The following is a 20,959-nucleotide window of genomic DNA, read 5'->3' as shown; positions in this document are numbered from 1 at the left end:
TTGAGTTGCTGCAATGTATCAAAAAAAGGAGAGGAAGAGATGCTGGCAAATATTCCTACCCTTGGGAACTAAGTACATTGTGTACACTGTAGACTTCTTCAGTATGAGACATCTTATATCCCACCGCTGGCCTGGGAATGCCTTAGTTTCCCCCCTGGTGGAGCTGGAGGCCTGAAACATGAAATACTTTGTTTACCTTCTGGGACAGCTACCCATGTAACCCGACCCAGGACGTTTTGCCCCATAAGTCGTACTTGATTTGAAATTTCTCACACAATTCAACGCGCTTTAGAAAACGCTGTTGTGACTTTAGGCTGTTTCCGGACTTCCTCCCACTTCCAAAGACATGCACCTGGGGATAGGTTGATTGGCAACACTAAATTGGCCCTAGTGTGTGAATGTGAGTGTGAATGTTGTCTGTCTATCTGTGTTGGCCCTGTGATGAGGTGGCGACTTGTCCAGGGTGTACTCTGCCTTCCGCCCGATCTGTACCTGAGATAGGCACCGGTGCCCCCCGCGACCCAAAAGGGAATAAGCGGTAGGAAATGGATGGATGGAAGTTAAAAATAGAAGTTAAAAATAATCTTACAACTGAGTTCGGAAGACCACCGTGAGCAGCTCCACCCCCAATCCAGCTGCCAGACCGAAATCCAGCCCTAGCAAGATGGCACTGAGACACGTGCCCACCCACACGACCTGCAGACAAACACAAATGCTTCACTTGGAGCATTAAAGAGAAAGAGAGAGAATAATTGTGGCAGACACTCACACATTCAAATCGGTCCCGTCTCCACAGGTAAGGGATTTCTCTGAACTGCATTAGCATGCCCTTCAGGTTGACGATAACCAAGGCACCGAGGACTGACTACAAATGATCAAAACCGTTTTTAATTTTTGAAAGTAGGTCCTTAAAAAAACAACGTTTTTTTGCCAGTACCACGATCCCCTCAAAAACTATTGGCAGAATCAAAGAAACCAACTTTGAGGTTTCATTATTGTGCTCCCATAGTGAAATGTTCTTGGCTTTAAGTGTGAATGAGTCGTACCTTGGGAAGTGGCTCCAGCAGAAACCCAAGTGCCACGGTAACGAGCATCGCCATCATGGCTGAAACAAGCCCTGCAATCTACAACAAGATTTAGTAGTGAATGTACAGTATAAAAAGTGTTGGCAATGACACTGCTGGTCATACCTGTGTTTTGCCCCCTGAGCTCTCCTGGACAGCTGTCCTGGAGAGAGCAGTGCTAGCGGCGAATGACCGGAAGCTTCCACCAAACATGTTGCTAACGCCAAATGCAATGAGCTCCTACAAGAAAGAAGAAAGTATAAAAACTTTAATTTAGCTATCATTAAATTTTTATGCAACATGTGCAAAAAATAAAACATTGCATGGCATAATCCTAAAAACTCTGCCACCCCGATCCTGCGGTAAACTACCCTAAAATGGCAATGCTATACAAAACCTGGCCCATGTTCCTTGGGGGGAAAATGGTTAAAACAAACATTTTTTTGTAAATGTATTTTCTCTAACTGACCTGGTTCCCATCTATGGTATAGTCATGTTTGTTTGAGTATACTTTGGCCACAGAAAAGGCTACAGCAAAGCCCACTATGGCAATAGGAAAAGGCCTCCACTGCACTCTCCTGGAAGACTTCCACACTTGGGGCGATTGGTGACTCATACCTGAATGTAGTGAAAGGATAGTCAGGTGAGTGTATACTTTTTTTGTAAGAAACCAAACTTGAAACAATTTTAAACTATTATTTAGTATCAATGCAAGGTCTTCCGACGCCTTAAAAACCTCACCAAAAAATCCTCCATATCCTCATATTTTTATGAACTTCACTGATTCATATCAAAGCAGAATGGTGTTATAAATATTATCAATATTTGTGTTTTTTTTTCCTTAGAATGTCCAACCTGAGTGTTTGGTAACACAGAAGGTAACATCTATCCTGAGCATTTCTTTACAGACAAGGTAAATTCTGTCCCAGGTAATTAAATGAATGAATGAATGGTTAATTTTGAGCCATGCAAACAAAACAAAAGAATGACATAAAATACAAAAGAAATATATATACATACATTATTTTTACACCTACATTGAAAACATTACATGTGACTAATCTTTTGTAGATGTCAATATTGGCTCAAAAGGGAGTGGGAAGAAGTAAACTTATTTGGTCCCACCCCTATACATATACAATATATATATATATATATATACACAATATATAATACCTATAATATATTTCAATTCAGTGGTTGCTGCATAGATGCTATATATTATCTATATATAATACATTTAAATTCACACACACTTACATATATACATATGCACACACACATGTATACACAACACACATATATGTACACACATATATACAATCTATATACATATATATATATATACATACATACATATACACACATAATCACATACATACACACATGCATATACCCAAAATACACACACACCTATATAAATACTATATATATAATAGTATATATAATATACACTTTTGTCTAAACGTTATTAACAGTTTTTGGTGCCTATGGGAACAAGCTTTCATTTTGACTGTGATATTAGTGGTTAATAGTGGATCTGTGGCTGTGGAGCTACTGCTCCTGATCCTAATTGATTACAGAGAATCTAACATCAAAACCAACTGTTTTGTTGCGAAGAACAATTTTATCCAACTTGAGTATTTGATAACAGAGAACGTTCTGGAGTAGTTAAGGTCCATCCTGAGTGTTTGTCAAAATCAACTGTTTGGTTACAGAGAAAGTAACGAAAGTTCTGACTTTGGTTATAGAGAATGTGACATGCAGCCCGTGTGTTTGATTACAACAAAGGTATATCTATCTTACTTCGCGTGGCGAAGTTGGGAGAGTGGCCGTGCCAGCAATCTGAGAGGGTTACTGGTTCAATCCCCATCTTCTACCATCCTAGTCACATCCGTTGTGTCCTTGAGCAAGACACTTCACCCTTGCTCCTGATGGGTCCTTGTTAGCACCTTGCATGGCAGCTCCCGCTATCAGTGTGTGAATGTGGAAATAGTGTCAAAGTGCTATGAATTCCTTAAAAAAGGTAGAAAAGCGCCATACAAGTATAACCCATTTACCATTTGGTTACAGAGACATCCATCCTGACTTTGGTCATAAATAAAGTAACATTCATCTCGACTTTTGTTACAGTGAAAGTAAAGTCCATCCTGATTTTGTTTACAGAGAAGGTCAGTCTGTCCTGACTCTTTGGTTACAGAGATGTCCATTCTGACTATGGTACTAATAAAATAGTGTCCATCCTGAGTTTGGTTACAGAGAAAGTAACATTCATCCTGACTTCTGTTACTGATAAGGTAATTCTGTCTTGACTGTTTGGTTACAGAGACATCCTTCCTGACTTTGGTTACCGAGAACGCAACATCCATCTTCACTGTGGTTACAGGGAAAGTAAAGTCCATGCCAAGTTTTTGGTTCCAGGGAAGGCAGGTCTGTCGTGACTTATTGGTTACAGAGACGTCCATCCTGACTTTGGTCACACAGAAAATAACGTCCATCCTGACTTTGGTTACAGAAAAGGTGACGTCCATCGGTGTTTGGCTACCAAGAGCGTAAGTCCGTCTTTACTGTTTGGTTACAGTGAGGTCCATTCAGAATTAGGTTACAGAGAAAGTAAACTCAATCATGAGTGTTTGGTCACAGAGAAAGTACAGTAAGTCCGCTTCTACTGTTGCCCATTCTGACTTTGGTAACAGAAAAAGTCCTAGTCAAAGATCCGCTGAATGACAAATCCATCCAATTTTTAAGCGCTACTTTAACTGCAATTAGTCTTTTTTTTTATGATATTATCTTCTTTCCCTAACTTTTTTCTTGGAGAATAAATTTTTTTTTCGAAGTTCTTCACGTGCACTTTCTAGATATTCTCTCTCAATTTGTGGGACTGAAACTTACCCGCTAATCATATTGCCTACAACTTGAACCTGGTATGTCTCCTTTACGATGAACACCACCGCCATGATGATGACGGACATCACCATGTCACACACGTTGGAGGAAGTGATCTGAACAAAGATTTTCTCCATAGTCTACAAGACAAGCAAGGTCATCAAAGTCACAATTAATTTAATTATGGACATACCGTACTATAAATTACCTGATTGACACCTTTTGTTTGTTTTTTTATTAACTGCTTTCTACAAAAGCAAATGTTCTTGCTGGGTCAAAAAAAACATTGGCATTAACAGCTTTGTCTGTAGGCAAACTCCTGTTTTAATTTCTACTTTATCATGCACCCCAAACCCTTATTGAGAAAAAGTTAGATTATATACGTAATAGTTGGTTTTCACATTTTCAATAATAAAGTAGCGTAAATTATTATATTGTAACTAGTTTCCAAATGACAAATTTAATGATTGATTATATATTATATTGCGTTTGAAATAAAAAAATATATATTTCAGTTATATATTTTATGTACTTAAAAACTTGAATCGTTTAATTACGTTTTATATATATATATAACTCATGTAATAAATGTTTTTCTTATTATTTAAACGATATGTACTCTATTTGTTTTGCTTAGAATTTTTTTTTAATTCAATGACATTTATATTCACTTATCAGTACCTGAAAATTATTCAGATATATATTGTATGTTTACATTTTTACTAATTTCCGAGCCTCATAATTATTTAAAGGCAGTTTTTTTAAAATCAATGATATCTACATATTTAATGATATAATTCAAATTAGTGTGGTTTATTATTATTTTTTAACTATAGATACTATATTTTAATAATTACATTTAATTTTATATTTACTTAATGAAAAAGTCAAAATATCTGAGGATTGTATTTATTTTTTTAATGTAATGACTTATTGCATGATACTGTAGAGCATGTTGCATTTCACAATTATTTTTAGTATGCATAACAGTTAGATAAATAAATTGAGCCAAATAATTAAAATACTGTTCCATTAAAAAAAACATTATGAACATACAATTTGAAATTCCATTGAATAAATAAAGATTACGAATAAATACATTTAGAAGGAATAAAATAAATGGAAAAAAAACATTTCATAATTTGAAATTGGTATTAAATGAATTACAAAAAATAACAAGTGAAAATGTTCTGAAACAATTAAAAATTCCATTCAGCGAATTGAAAATTAACAGGGAATGCATTAATTGATCCTAAACTTATTTGGAACTGTTTTATTACATTTGAAATTGAAACTATTTAATGAAAAGTTTGACTTATTTCACAGTTTACTGATTACATTTTTGTATACAGATGTATTTCAGTTCAGAGCAAAAAAAAAAATCCATTCACATTGAGGGCTATGATGTAAATTGAGGTCATGATTTCACGTGTCCTTACATATATAATAGAAAGAGGCCCGTTGATGCCAGGGACATTCAAGCCCAACACAAACTTGAGCTGAGTGACCACTATGTGAACAGCAGCTGCTGTTGTGAATCCAGACACCAATGTGTCAGACAGATACACGACAACAAAGCCCACCTGGAAAACTCCCATAGCTAGCTGTGAGAATGAGAGGAAATAAAATATTAGCCTAGCAGGTTGATGTCAATTGAAAAAAAAAAAGAAATAGTAATGAGCCTACCTGGAAAATCTCCATGAGGAAGGTCACAGAGGATGCCACCAGGACCCTTTGGTGATCCTGTGAGAGTCCTTCAAAGTCTGTAATGTTGGCTGGTGGTCCATCTTCTGGGACCAGACGGTTCACAACGGCTCCCACCATCAAACTGAGAACAGGGAACGAGCCCACAGAGAAAACAATTGGGGAGCAAGACGATTTTGCTTATTTCCAGCATGTATTTTATGTGAATTAAAATTGTGAGATTATTTTTTTTAATCCAAATATTATTTTTCTTTGTAGAAAAATTGCAGTAGATTAGCATACAGTATATGTATATTTGATAAGTTTTCACATTTTCCCTGTAATACTACTAACACTGACTGAACACATGTTTCCAAATTATTTAAATAGATTTAAATACTTTATATTCTTTGTAATGATTTCATTACATTTTGTTTCAAAATAGTTTAAAATAATTAATGGTGAATTATTTACCAACAGAAATGTGTTTGGACATGCCGAGGAAGAAGTAGGCAAGCACGGGGAAGAAAGCAGTATAAAGACCGTAGCTTTTATATTTATATATATATATATATATATATATATATATATATATATATATATATATATATATATATATATATATATATATATATATATATATATATATATATATATATATATATATATATATATATATATATATATATATATATATATATGTGTGTGTGTGTGTGTGTGTGTGTGTGTGTGTGTGTGTGTGTGTGTGTGTGTGGGAAAAATCACAAGACTACTTCATCTCTACAGAACTGTTTAATGAGGAGTTCCCTCAATCATCAGGAGATTTTAATGGAAGCATTCACATACAATGGTTTATATAGGGCACAGAGTGGGTGGGTTCAGGCAGGCGTAGGGGCGTGGTGATTGGCTCATGTGTTACCTAGGAGGTATTTCCGTCTGATTTGATTTCAATGCGCTTGTTGAGTGATGACAGGTCTGGGTGATGTATAATAAACAGTTTCTCTTTTAAGCATAGGTTGCATCTTTTATTACCACTGTTGTTAGGTGTGCTGGATGCGAGAATTTTCCATGTTATTGAATATTCAACATTATTTCCTTTGAGGTTCCAAATGTGCTTGCTGAGTTCTGTAGAATTCCGCAAGGTGTAGTTCCTAAAGGAGGCCTTGTGGTTATTCCATCTGGTTTTAAACTCCCCCTCAGTTAATCCTACGTACGTGTCGGATGTGTTAATGTCCTTGCGTGTTACCTTTGCTTGGTAAACGACTGATGTTTGTAAGCACCCCTCGTTGAGAGGGCAATCAGGTTTCCTGTGGCACTTGCATTCCTTAATGGTTTCGGAGTCCTTCAGCCTGGGGGTAGGTGATTTGAAATTATTTGTTGCATGTTATTCATACAGCTGTAGCTCAATTTAATGTTGTTCTTGTTGAATACTTCTCTTAGGGTGTTGCCTGTGGGGAAGTGTTTGTCGATCAGAGTGAGGAACTTGTGGCCGATATTAGTTGAGACGTTTTTGCTGAATGGGGGGTGGTACCAGATGATGTTTTGTTTTCTGCTCTTTTTTAGTTGGTTTCCTGGCGTGGGTTCGTAGGTGAGGGTGAAGTTGTATCCGCTTTCATCAAGTGCTTTCTGGTACGGGGGGGGGGGGGTTGCTTGGTCGAATATATATATATATATATATATATATATATATATATATACAAACCCCGTTTCCATATGAGTTGGGAATTTGTGTTGGATGTAAATATTAACGTAATACAATGATTTGCAAATCATTTTCAACCCATATTCAGTTGAGTATGATGCAAAGACAACATATTTGATGTTCAAACTGATAAACATTTTTTTGGGCGAATAATCTATAACTTAAGAATTTGATGCCAGCAACACGTGACAAAGAAGTTGGGAAAGGTGGCAATAAATACTGATAAAGTTGAGGAATGCTCACAAAAAACTTATTTGGAACATCCCACATGTGTGCAGGCTTATTGGGAACAGGTGAGTGCCATGATTGGGTATAAAAACAGTTTCCATGAAATGCTAAGTAATTCACAAACAAGGATGGGGCGAGGGTCACCACTTTGTAAGCAAATTGTCGAACAGTTTTAGAACAACATTTCTCAACGAACTATTGCAAGGAATTTAGGGATTTTACCATCTATGGTCCGTAAAATCATCAAAAAGTTCAGGGAATCTGGAAAAATCACTGCACGTAAGCGATGATATTACGGACCATTGATCACTCAGACGGTAATGCATCAAAAACCGACATCAGTGTGTAAAGGATATCACCACATGGGCTCAGGAACACTTCATAAAACCACTGTCAGTAACTACAGTTGGTCGCTACATCTGTAAGTGCAAGTTAAAACTCTACCATGCAAAGCCCAACCCATTTACCAACAACACCCTGAAACGCCGCCGGCTTCGCTGGGCCCGAGCTCATCTAAGATGGACTGATGCAAAGTGGAAAAGTGTTCTGTGGTCTCAAGAATCCAAATGTCAAATTATATTTGAAAACAGAGGACGTGGTGTCCTCCAGAACAAAGAGGAAAATAACCATTTGGATTGTTATAGGCGCAAAGTTCAAAAGCCAGCATCTGTGATGGTAAGGGGGTGTATTAGTGCCCAAGTCATGGGTAACTTACACATCTGTGAAGGCACCATTAATGCTGAAAGATACATACAGTTTTTAGAGCAACATATGTTGTCATCCAAGCAACGTTATCATGGATGCCCCTGCTTATTTCAGCAAGACAATGCCAAGCCACGTGTTACAACAGCGTGGTTTCGTAGTAAAAGAGTGCGGGCTCTTTCCTGGCCCGCCTGGAGTCCAGACCTGTCTCCCATCAAAAATGTGTGGAGCATTATGAAGCGTAAAATACGAGAAAGGACTGTTGAAAGACTGAAGCTCTACATAAAACAAGAATGGGAAAGAATTCCACTTTCAAAGCTTAAACAATTAGTTTCCTCAGTTCCCAAACGTTTGAGTGTTGTTAAAAGTAAAGGTGATGTAATGCAGTGGTGAACATGCCCTTTCCCAACTACTTTGGCGTGTGTTGCAGCCATGAAATTATAAGTTGATTATTATTTGCAAGCAAAAATAAAGTTTATGAGTTTGAACATCAAATATACTGTCTTTGTAGTGCATTCAACTGAATATCAATCAATCAATCAATCAATGATTATTCATATAGCCCTAAATCACTAGTTTCTCAAAGGGCTGCACAAACCACTACGACATCCTCGGTAGGGCCCACATAAGGGCAAGGAAAATTCACACCCAGTGGGACGTCGGTGACAATGACTATGAGAAACCTTGCAGAGGACCGCATATGGGATGAAAACGATTTGCAAATTATTGTATTCCGTTTATATTTACATCCAACACAATTTCCCAACTCATATGGAAACGGGGTTTGTATATATATATATATATATATATATATATATATATATATATATATATATATATATATATATGTGTATGTGTGTGTGTGTGTGTGTGTATAGATATGTCTTGATTGGATTATCCAGAGAATAAGGCTCGATACCGTGGTAGAGCGTAATGTGTAGGTGTGGGAAAAATCACAAGACTACTTCATCTCTAGAGAACTGTTTCATGAGGGGTTCCCTCAATCATCAGATTTCCTGATGATCTCCTGATCATTGAGGGAACCCCTCATGAAACAGTTCTGTAGAGATGAAGTAGTCTTGTGATTTTTCCCACACCTACATATGTGGATATATGTAGATATATATTTATGTATATGTGTGTGTATATATATATATATATTTATATTTATATTTATATAATGTTACATATATACGTACATATATATTTATGCATATTTTGTATATCTGTATATACATATATTAATGTATATATGTATGTTGTGTATATATATAATATTGATTTATAACGGGTGCCCCGAAAAGAAATCTTCAGTTTTTGCGTTGTGTGCACGTAAAACTTGCCAAGCATATCAACCTTTGCATTCTGAAAGATGGAAATCCTAGTTGTTGAAGATGAAAATATGCATTTATACCAACGTGTACAAACTTTAGGGAAACCCTGTAAATGACAAACTTTAAAAAAAAATATTTATTATTTGTAATACTTAAACTGTTGCTGCACTATAATGTAGTTTTAATAAAAAATTGTAAATATTTTAAAATTTATCAAAATTACATTTTCAAATAATTCATTTAATATATATTTTTATGCTTCTTTATTTTTATGATTTTTGTTTTGTATTTTATAGCCAACATAATCTCCCTAAAGACTGACACATAAGAAAAAATGCATGTATTAAATATTTACAATAAATTGATATTTCCTTTATTAGTTTGGTATGTTGAAAAAATGATATTTCCTTTATTAGTTTGGTATGTTGAAAAAATATAAATACAAACCCCTTTTCCATATGAGTTGGGAAATTGTGTTAGATGTAAATATAAACGGAATACAATGATTTGCAAATCTTTTTCAACCCATATTCAAATGAATGCACTACAAAGACAAGGTATTTGATGTTCAAATTCAAACTTAATTTTTTATTTTCAAATAATAAATTAAATTTCATGACTGCAACACATACCAAAGTAGTTGGGAAAGGGCATGTTCACCACTGTCTTGTGCAAATAAAGCCAATAATGCAATTTATTGTGGTCCCGTTTATTTAGAAAAGTATAGAAAAATATCGAAATATATTTTGGTACCGGTACCAAAATATTGGTATCGGTACAACACTAATAAAGTTGTCTAATAAAGCCAATAAAGCAATTTCTTGTGGTCCCCTTTATTTAGAAAAGTATTGAAAAATATCAAAATATATTTTGGTACCGGTACCAAAATATTGGTATCGGTACAACACTAATAAAGTTGTCTAATAAAGCCAATAAAGCAATTTCTTGTGGTCCCCTTTATTTAGAAAAGTATTGAAAAATATCGAAATATATTTTGGTACCGGTACCAAAATATTGGTATCGGTAAAACACTAATATATATATATATATATATATATATATATATATATATATACAAACCCCGTTTCCATATGAGTTGGGAAATTGTGTTAGATGTAAATATAAACGGAATACAATGATTTTCAAATCTTTTTCAACACATCCATCCATCCATTTTCTACCGCTTATTCCCTTTTGGGGTCGCGGGGGGCACTGGCGCCTATCTCAGTTACAATCGGGCGGAAGGCGGGGTACACCCTGGACAAGTCGCCACCTCATCGCAGGGCCAACACAGATAGACAGACAACATTCATACGCACATTCACACACTAGGGCCAATTTTGTGTTGCCAATCAACCTATTCCCAGGTGCATGTCTTTGGAAGGGGGAGGAAGCCGGAGAATCCGGAGGGAACCCACACATTCACGGGGAGAACATGCAAACTCCACACAATTTAATTCACTACAAAGACAAGATATCTGATGTTCAAACTCATAAACTTTATTTTTTTTTGCAAATAATTTATTTAAAATTTCATGGCTGCAACACGTGCCAAAGTGTGGAAAGGGCATGTTCACTGTGTTACATCACCTTTTTCTTTTAACAACACTCAATAAACGTTTGGTAACTGAGGAAACTAATTGTTGAAGCGTTGAAAGTGTAATTCTTTCCCATTCTTGTTTTATGTAGAGCTTCAGACGTTCAACAGTCCGGGGTGTCCGCTGTCGTATTTTACGCTTCATAATGCTCCACACATTTTCGATTGGATACAGGTCTGGATTGCAGGGGGGCCAGGAAAGTACCCGCACTCCTTTTTTACGAAGCCACGCTGTTGTAACACGTGCTGAATGTGGCTTGGCATTATCTTGCTGAAATAAGCAGGGGCGTCCATGAAAAAGACGGCGCTTAGATGGCAGCATATGTTGTTCCAAAACCTGTATGTACCTTTCAGCATTAATGGTGCCTTCACAGATGTGTAAATTGCCCATGCCTCGGACACTAATGCACCCCCACACCATCACAAATGCTGGCTTTTGAACTTTGCGTCGATAACAGTCTGGATGGTTCGCTTCCCCTTTGGTCCGGATGACACAATGTCGAATATTTCCCCAAAAAATTTGAAATGTGGACTCATCAGACCACAGAACACTTTTCCACTTTGCATCAGTCCATTTTAGATGATCTCGGGCCCAGAGAAGCCGGCGGCGTTTCTGGATGTTGTTGATAAATGGCTTTTGCTTTGCATAGTAGAGCTTTAACTTGCATTTACAGATGTAGCGATGAACTGTATTTAGTGACAGTGGTTTTCTGAAGTGTTCCTGAGCCCATGTGGTGATATCCTTTAGCGATTGATGTCGGTTTTTGATACGGTGCCGTCCAAGGGATCGAAGGTCACGGTCATTCAATGTTGGTTTCCGGCAATGCCGCTTACGTGGAGTGATTTCTCCAGATTCTCTGAACTCTTTGATTATATTATGGACCTTGGATTAGATTAAATTAGATAGTACTTTATTTATTCTTTCAGGAGAGTTCCTTCAGGAAAATACAAATTTTCAGCACAATCCCATTCAAGTTTAGACAAACATTACAGGGAAACAGAACCGGATTGCTGACGGGTCTGCAGACTTCCAGCGCCCCTTAAAAAAGATGAGATACAGGTAAACAAAGGGGGGAATGGGATGTTGAAATCCCTAAATTTCTTGCAATTGCACTTTGAGAAGCGTTGTTCTTAAACTGTTTGACTATTTGCTCGCGCAGTTGTGGACAAAGGGGGTGCACCTCGCCCAATCCTTTCTTGTTAAAGACTGAGCATTTTTTGGGAAGCTGTTTTTATACCCAATCATGGCACCCACCCGTTCCCAATCAGCCTGCACACCTGTGGGATGTTCCAAACAAGTGTTTGATGAGCGTTCCTCAACTTTATCAGTATGTATTGCCACCTTTCCCAACTTCTTTGTCACGTGTTGCTGGCATAAAATTCTGAAGTTAATGATTATTTGCACCAAAAAATATATTTATCAGTTTTAACATCAAATATGTTGTCTTTGTAGCATATTCAACTGAATATGGGTTGAAAATGATTTGCAAATCATTGTATTTCGTTTATATTTATATCTAACACAATTTCCCAACTCATATGGAAACGGGTAAACATACTGTATATATATATATATGTATATATATGTGTGTGTAAATGTGTGTATATATATATACTAGGGGTGTAACGGTACGTGTATTTGTATTGAACCGTTTCGGTTCGGTTCGGAGGTGTACCGAACGACACGGACATATTAAGTAGGGCACGTTTTGTAAACAATGCACACCGAGGCACTAGTGGTACAACGGATCAACATTGATCCGTGATTCTTTCGGATCAATATCTTCGGTTCGGCACACACGTGATCCGCGGTCTAAAAAAAAAAAAAAAAAAGTTGTTCGCACAGCGTGGTAATGGCGAGCGGAGTAACGGAAGAACTTGAACGCCCCGTGCCATTTAATCGGTGTGTTTATAGGTGCAAACTCCATTGTGCAAAACGAGGGTTTTAAACACATGCTGAAAGTGCTTCAGCCGCATTACGACATCCCGTTTGCGCACCAATTTCAACGATAAGATTGTGCCAGAATTTTATGAGCAAGAGAAGAAAAAAGTTGTGGACGAACTATCCCGAGCGTCACCTGTTGCGCTCACGACAGAAGGGTGGAGGCCCAGGGGAATTTATCTGAGCCACAAGTGCTCGTTTCATCACAGCAGAGTGTGAAATGAGAAGACACGCCCCCTCTACGAGAGTCACCTTGTGCAGGTACTGACACAAGCAGTGGAGGAAAGGAGAAATCCCTTTTTATGTGGCACTGTTTTTCATTAATTATGTTAAAAAGAAGATATTATGCCTTGCACACTTGAACTAGATTTGATATATTTTAATGTAATAATTTAAAAGTGTTACAAAACAAAACGGCAAAACTTCTGTTTACTTGTCTTGTCTTTTTTTTTTGCTGATCCGAAAAAAATGATCCAATCCGTGAGATATTTGATCCGTTGCACCACTACGAGGCACCATGAATTGATTTACGTGGACCCCGACTTAAAACAGGTTGAAATACTTATTGGGGTGTTACCATTTAGTGGTCAATTGTACGGAATATGTACTGTACTGTGCAATCTACTAATAAAAGTACAACACAAGGCATGCTAGCAACGACTGGGCTATGATAGACTGACCATACCTCCTCTTTTCACCGGACATGTCCTCTTTGCGGGGCTGTCCGGGTGGAGTTTCTTAAATGCCTCAAATGTCCGGCATTTTAAGTTAGGGTTGCGTGTATTTTCAATGTACGTTCAAAGTTAAGAAGGGGTTCAAAACAAGACAATTTGTGCACACAGCAGCATTCGTGAGGGAGGGACAGAGACAGACAGAGCGAGAGAGTTATGATAAACATACATGCGTCGCCAGGCTCTGATTTAATTTTTTAATATCTATAGCAGGGGTGTCAAAAGTGTGCCCCGGAGGCCATTTGCGGCACACACCTAATGTTTTAAAGGCCAATGGCACATTCTAAAAATACTATTAAAATAAACAAAAACATAAACAAAAGTGAAATAAAAAAGCTTAAAGGCTAAATGTAATTCAGAAAAGTTTCAACGTTGTCTAATTAAACAAAGCTGTTTTTTTTTTCTTTCTAACTGTCATTGCTCAAAACATAATATTGAATCAAAATCAATGTTATTATGAATTATTGACCTATCCAAGTTTCCGATTACTTCACATCAAAATATTCTTGGTGGAAGATTTAGCAACTTTGTTAAATAAATAATCAAAAAATGTATATTTTGTTTTTTTCTTACTGTACCGAAAATTAACCGAACCGTGACCTCTGAACCGAGGTACGTACCGAACCGAAATTTTTGTGTACCGTTACACCCCTAATATATACACACGTATACATATATACATACTGTATATACACATATATACACATATGTATATATGTATATATATGTATGTGTATGTATGTGTGTAAATATATAGATGTATGTGTATATATGTATGTGTGTCTATATGCATTTGTATATATGTATACATGTGTATATATGTGTATGTGTATCTATATGCATGTGTATGTATGTATGTGTATATATATGGATATATATATATATATATATATATATATATATATATATATCTCAGCGATTGTTTAGGGCAGATTTTTTTTATTTTTATTTAAAATGAAGTCAATTAACACGTTTTGCAGTGCATATCAGCTTTTGGAAGTGGGGTTTGAAGAATGATACTGATAAAGCATTTCCCCAGGGTCATATGCGCTCTGCCCGCCTGACATTACCCCACTATTTGAGAAGAACTGCCCTAAAGGTCGGGATACACATCAGTACTTTACACACTGATACTGTACACAAATCTAACTGTTTTGATGTAATATATGCTGTATTGATGCATATTATAATAATGATACACCATTTCTTATAATACACATGTCATGTATTTATTATGTACGGATAAATAATGAATGCCTTATTTGTTAAAACATTCTTAATTCAGATAGTTTCCAAACAAGATAATGGCTATATTTTGGTCATTCCTCATCTTGAATGAAGCCCAATTCATTGTAACCCCTCACCTTGCATGATGGCCACCAGGCCCGTGTTGACTCCTGACACCACATCACCCAGCAGCCACTGTCTGATTCGATACGTTCTCATCCAGCCCACCACTGGAAGAAGCGAAAGTGTCGCATTCTTCAACCTCTTCGTGTCCCAGCTAAAGCAAACACAAACACGTCATAGTTGAAGTGCACAAGTCCCAATAGAGAGGAGAACTGGCTTACTTCAGGAAGTCTTTGATGTGATCCAGTGAGGTTTTATGCAACCGGTGCAATTTTTTGTGTTCTTCCGCAGAGCTGTCCTCCGAGTACGCTGGTCTGGTGACCACATACTGTTTCCTATAAGTCATCTTAGTAAAATAAATGCAAAAAAAGGTTCTGCAGAATAGAAGCGTCGGGTCCCTGTGCTGTGGCGTAAGTGTCTCTTTATCTAATCTGTCATCTTAAAATCTATCTCATCCCTGTTTCTGTAGTCGGTTTAATCATTGACACAAGCAGGTGGTCTATAAATTAACTGGCATTTACAGATAGTGATGATTTCAAAACAAGTGTTGCAAAAACATAGTTTAATGTCATCGTCCTAAAATATATACAGTACATAACTATAAAGCATATAAAACCCATTGCAATAGTCAAATATACAATATGAAATGCAAACAAACATTACAATTGGCAATCACATCTTGCTTACATTTAGAACATTTACATATTGATTGTCGTTGCATAAATGCATTGTTGATCTGACAAACTTTTTTTGGGATTGTCCTTTGGTCGTTTTTAGAACATTTCTAAAAAAGCAAGCAGTCTGTAAGATGTTAGAATTTGGTTTCTGGATCTGGTACCTGTGAACAAAAAAGATTTTACATCATTTGTGTTCAACATGAAAAAGTAAATGATGTTATAAAAAATGATCAAGGCAGTTTCCGCCCTCAGTTAAAGACATAGTAAGGAAGAATTGCTCTGCTTTGTGATCTTGATCTACTTTTAAAATCAGCAGCAGTCAACACTAATTTGTTAATAAAGTACAAAACCCAAAACCACTGAAGTTGGCATGTTGTGTAAATCGAAAATAAAAACAGAATACAATGTATCTGCACATAATTTTCAACTTATATTCAATTGAATTAACTGCAAAGAAAAGATGTTTAATGTTCGAACTGAGAAACTTATTTTTTTTCCCGAAATAATAATTAACTTAGAATTTAATGGCAGTTGCAAAAAAGTTGGTACAGGGGTATTTTACCACTGTGTTACATGGCCTTTCCTTTTAACAACACTCAGTAAACATTTGGGAACTGATGAGACCAATTTTTTAAGCTTCCATCCATTTTCTACCGCTTATTCCCTTTTGGGGTCGCGGGGGGCGCTGGCGCCTATCTCAGCTACAATCGGGCGGAAGGCGGGGTACACCCTGGACAAGTCGCCACCTCATCGCAGGGCCACACAGATAGACAACATTCACACTCACATTCACACACTAGGGCCAATTTAGTGTTGCCAATCAACCTATCCCCAGGTGCATGTCTTTGGAGCTTTTCAGGTGGAATTCTTTCCCATTCTTGCTTGATGTACAGCTTAAGTTGTTCAACAGTCCGGGGTCTCCGTTGTGGTGTTTTAGGCTTCATAACACACATTTTTAATGAGAGACAGATCTGGACTACAGGCAGGCCAGTCTAGTACCCACACTCTTTTACTACGAAGCCACGCTGTTGTAACACGTAGCTTGGCATTGTCTTGCTGAAATAAGCAGGGGTGCCCATGATAACGTTGCTTGAATGGCAACATATGTTGCTCCAAAACCTGTATGGACCATTCAGCATTAATGGTGCCTTCACACATGTGTAAGTTACCCATGCCTTGGGCAATAATACACCCTCATACCATCACAGATGCTGGCTTTTGAACTTTGCGCCTACAATAATCTGGATGGTTCTTTTTCTCTATGGTTTGGAGGACACGATGTCCACAGTTTCCAAAGACAATTTGAAATGTGGACTCGTCAGACCACAGAACACTTTTTCGCTTTGCATCAGTCCATCTTAGATGAGCTCGGGCCCAGCGAAGCCGGCAGCGTTTCTGGTTGTTGTTGATAAATGGCTTTCACTTTGCGTGGTTGAGTTTTAACTTGCTTTTACAGATATAGCGACGAACTGTAGTTACTGAGTACTATGATATACCTCATGGTGCAACCTGGACACATCATCAGTGATTCTCCCGGGATCATAAGGTCTTTTAATCAAACACCTTCACCTGGGTGACCCAGCCGGGGGTGATCAGTCCCTCGACTTGTGTCCAGGTAGCACACTACACCATGGATCGCCCCTCCTCAACCAGAGCCAATCTTGTTCAGACGCTTCCAAGATGTTTTTTAATGGCTCTTCGCCTGTGCAGTCCACAAATCCCAAGGACCCCAGGACCCGGTGAAAGGGCTTGCCTGCAAAACCCATGCAGCCCACCTCAATAGCTTTGCATCTGGCCCTTCACCCATTCCTCCGGCACTCAGCCACAAGATCTGTGTATTTTGCTCTCTTCCTTTCCTGAGCTTCCTCCATTCTGTCCTTCCAGGGGACAATTAGGTCAAGGAGCACCACCTGCTTGCTGGCTCCAGACAGGAAGACCATGTCTGGCGGGAGTTTCGTAGTTGCGATGATGTCTGGGAATCACAACTGCCTCCCTAGGTCAACCAGGAGCTGTCAGTCCCTTGCTGTTGTTAGCAGGTTCCCCTGGATCTTCTTGGAGGGTTGAGGTTTCTCTCCTGCTCGGACAAAAGCAATCGTGCTCTTGGTTGGGTGTTGATGCCAGTGCAGGTGGTGTCTGCTATTGCCCGCAGGACCTAGTTGTGACGCCACCAATACCTGCCATCTCCCAATGCCTTTGAGCAACAGCTGAGGATGTGTTCTAATGATTCTATTTTCGGACAGAGCTGGCACAAAGGTGCGTCCACTAGGCCCCAGGTGAACAGGTTAGCAGGGCTACGGAGGACATCATAAACTGACTGCATCAAAACCTAAACTGGTGTGCCTCTGCTTTCCAGAGTTAAGTCCAGGTGATCTTGTGGCCTGCTATGTGCTCCCACTTGGTCCAAGCCCTCTGCTGACAGTGGTTTCCTGAAGTGTTCCTGAGCCCATGTGGTGATATCCTTTACACACTGATGCCGTTTTTCGATGCAGTACCGCCTTGGGGATTGAAGGTCTGTAATATCATCGCTCACGTGCAGTGATTTCTCCCGATTCCCTGAACCTTTTGATGATATTACTGACCGTTGATGGTTGATGAAATCCCTAAATTCCTTGCAATAGCTCATTGAGAAATCTTAAACCGTTGGACAATTTGCTTACGCATTTGTTTACAAAGTGGTGACCTTCGTCCCATCCTTGTTTGTGAATGACTGAGCATTTGATGGAGGCTGCTTTTATACCCAATCATGGCACCCACCTGTTCCCAATGAGCCTGTTCACCTGTGGGATTTTCCAAATACGTTTCTGATGAGCATACCTCAACTTAATCGGTCTTTTTTGCCACTTGTGCCAGCTTTTTTGAAACATTTTGAAAAATTCCAAATGAGCTAATATTTGCAAAAAATAAAGTTTACCATTTCAAACGTTAGGTGTCTTGTCTTTGAAGTCTATTCAATTGAATATAGGTTGAAAGGGATTTGCAAATCATTGTATTCTGTTTTTATTTGCGATTTACACAACACGCCAACTTTACTGGTTTTGAGTTTTGTAAATGTTTGACTGAAACTGTGGAATCTTTTTATGTGGACACCAAACGAAATGGCTTACTGATGTCGACACAAGCGGTTGAACATGTAGCCAAAATCAAAATTGAAATAATAAAAAAAAACAATCTAAAAAAAAAGAAGGAAGTTTTTGTTATTTACAGCGATATAATCCATGTTAGTACTGTCATGCTTTTATTGTGAAGGTTACTTGAAACTGAACAGGAAACCAATTTTCCATCCAGACAGATTTAGTACTGTTAATGATGATAATAAAAACAATACATTATATTACAAACCCTGTTTTCATATGAGTTGGGAAATTGTGTAAGATGTAAATATAAACGGAACACAGTGATTTGCAAATCATTTTCAACCCATATTCAGTTGAATATGCTACAAAGACAACATATGTGATGTTCAAACTGATAAACACTTTTTTTTTGCAAATAATCATTAACTTTAGAATTTGATGCTACTAACGCGTGACAAAGAAGTTGGTAAAGGTGGCAATAAATACTGATAAAGTTGAGGAATTATCATCAAACACTTATTTGGAACATCCCACAGGTGTGCAGGCTAATTGGGAACAGGTGGGTGTCATGATTGGGTACAAAAGCAGCTTCCATGAAATGGTCAGTCATTCAAAAACAAGGATTGGGAAACTGTCACCACTTTGTGAACAAATGCGTGAGCAAATTGTCAAACAGTTTAAGAACATCATTTCTCAACGGGCTATTACAAGAAATTTAGAAATTTCACCATCTACGGTCCATAATACCGTCAAAAGGTTCAGAGTATCTGAAGAAATCACTGCACATAAGCGATGATATAACGGACATTCGTTCCCTCAGGCGGTACTGCATCAAAAAGCGACATCAGTGTTATAATCTCGTTACCCCGCGTAATGACAATAAAGCTGATTCTGATTCCGAAGGATATCACCACACGGGCTCAGGAACACTTCAGAAAACCACTCTCAGTAACTACAGTTGGTCGCTACATCTGTAAGTGCAAGTTAAAGTTCTACTATGCAAAGCCAAAGCCATTTATCAACGACACCCAGAAACGCAGCTGGCTTAGCTGGGCCCGAGCTCATCTAAGATGGACTGATGCAAAGTAGAAAAGTGTTCTATGGTCTGACGAGTCCACTTTTCAAATTGTTTTTTGGAAACGATGAACGTTGTGTCCTCCGGACCAAAGAGGAGAAGAACCATCAGGACTGTTCTAGGTGGAAAGTTGAAAAGCCAGCCTCTGTGATGGTATGGGGGTGTATTAGTGCCCAAGGCATGGGTAACTTACACATCTGTGAAGGCACCATTAATGCTGAAAGGTACATACAGGTTTTGGAGCAACATATGCTGCCATCTAAGCAATGTTATCATGGACGCCCCTGCTTATTTCAGCAAGACAATGCCAAGTCACTTGTTACAACAGCGTGGCTTCATAGTAAAAGAGTGCGGGTACCAGACTGGCCTGCCTGCAGTCCAGACCTGTCTCCCATTGAAAATGTATGGTGCATTATGAAGCCTAAAATACCACAACGGAAACCCCGGACTGTTGAACAACTTAAGCTGTACATAAAACAAGAATGGGAATGAATTCCACCTGAAAAGCTTCAAAAATGTGTCTCCTTAGTTCCAAAACGTTTATTGAGTGTTGTTAAAAGAAAAGGTGATGAAACAAAGTGGTGAACATGCCCTTTCCCAACTACTTTGGCACGTGTTGCAGCCATGAATATATAAGTTATTTATTATTTGCAAAAAAAAAAAAGTTTATGCTTTTGAACATCAAATATCTTGTCTTTGTAGTCCATTCAATTGAATATGGGTTGAAAAGGATTTGCAAATCATTGTATTCCGTTTATATTTACATCTAACACAGGGGTGGGCATTACGTCGATCGCGATCGACTGGTCGATCTCGGAGGGTGTGTGTCAGTCGATCTCAAGCCAGGCATTAAAAAATATACATAAAAATGAGCAATCATCAATCATACCAAGACTTCACTTTCGTCAGTTGTT

General features: G+C 37.9%; 1 protein-coding gene, 1 long non-coding RNA gene and 1 pseudogene across 9 annotated transcripts in view; 1 reads left to right on the top strand and 2 right to left on the bottom strand.

Moving 5' to 3' along the window:
* The window catches only part of LOC133560585 (chloride anion exchanger-like), a 28,943-nt pseudogene extending 13,316 nt beyond the window's left edge, over positions 1-15,627 (bottom strand).
* Positions 891-4,168, top strand: LOC133560586 (uncharacterized). Its single transcript, XR_009808490.1, has 2 exons — positions 891-1,977; positions 3,391-4,168. It is a non-coding gene; the product is annotated as an uncharacterized LOC133560586 (long non-coding RNA).
* Positions 15,628-15,766: 139 nt separating the features above from the next.
* Positions 15,767-20,959, bottom strand: part of LOC133560584 (chloride anion exchanger-like) — an 82,291-nt gene continuing 77,098 nt past the window's right edge. For all 8 annotated transcript variants that reach the window (XM_061913258.1, XM_061913259.1, XM_061913260.1 and 5 more), the window contains one exon: positions 15,767-16,057. In XM_061913258.1, coding sequence (XP_061769242.1) covers positions 16,031-16,057 — 27 coding nt within the window. In that variant the 3' untranslated portion in view covers positions 15,767-16,030. The remainder of the gene's footprint in view (positions 16,058-20,959) is intronic.

Source organism: Nerophis ophidion, linkage group LG10, assembly GCF_033978795.1.
Source record: "Nerophis ophidion isolate RoL-2023_Sa linkage group LG10, RoL_Noph_v1.0, whole genome shotgun sequence".
Classification (NCBI taxonomy): Eukaryota; Metazoa; Chordata; class Actinopteri; order Syngnathiformes; family Syngnathidae; genus Nerophis; species Nerophis ophidion.
Note: the sequence above shows the minus strand (reverse complement) of the source record. Positions and strands in the feature narration are given on the sequence as shown.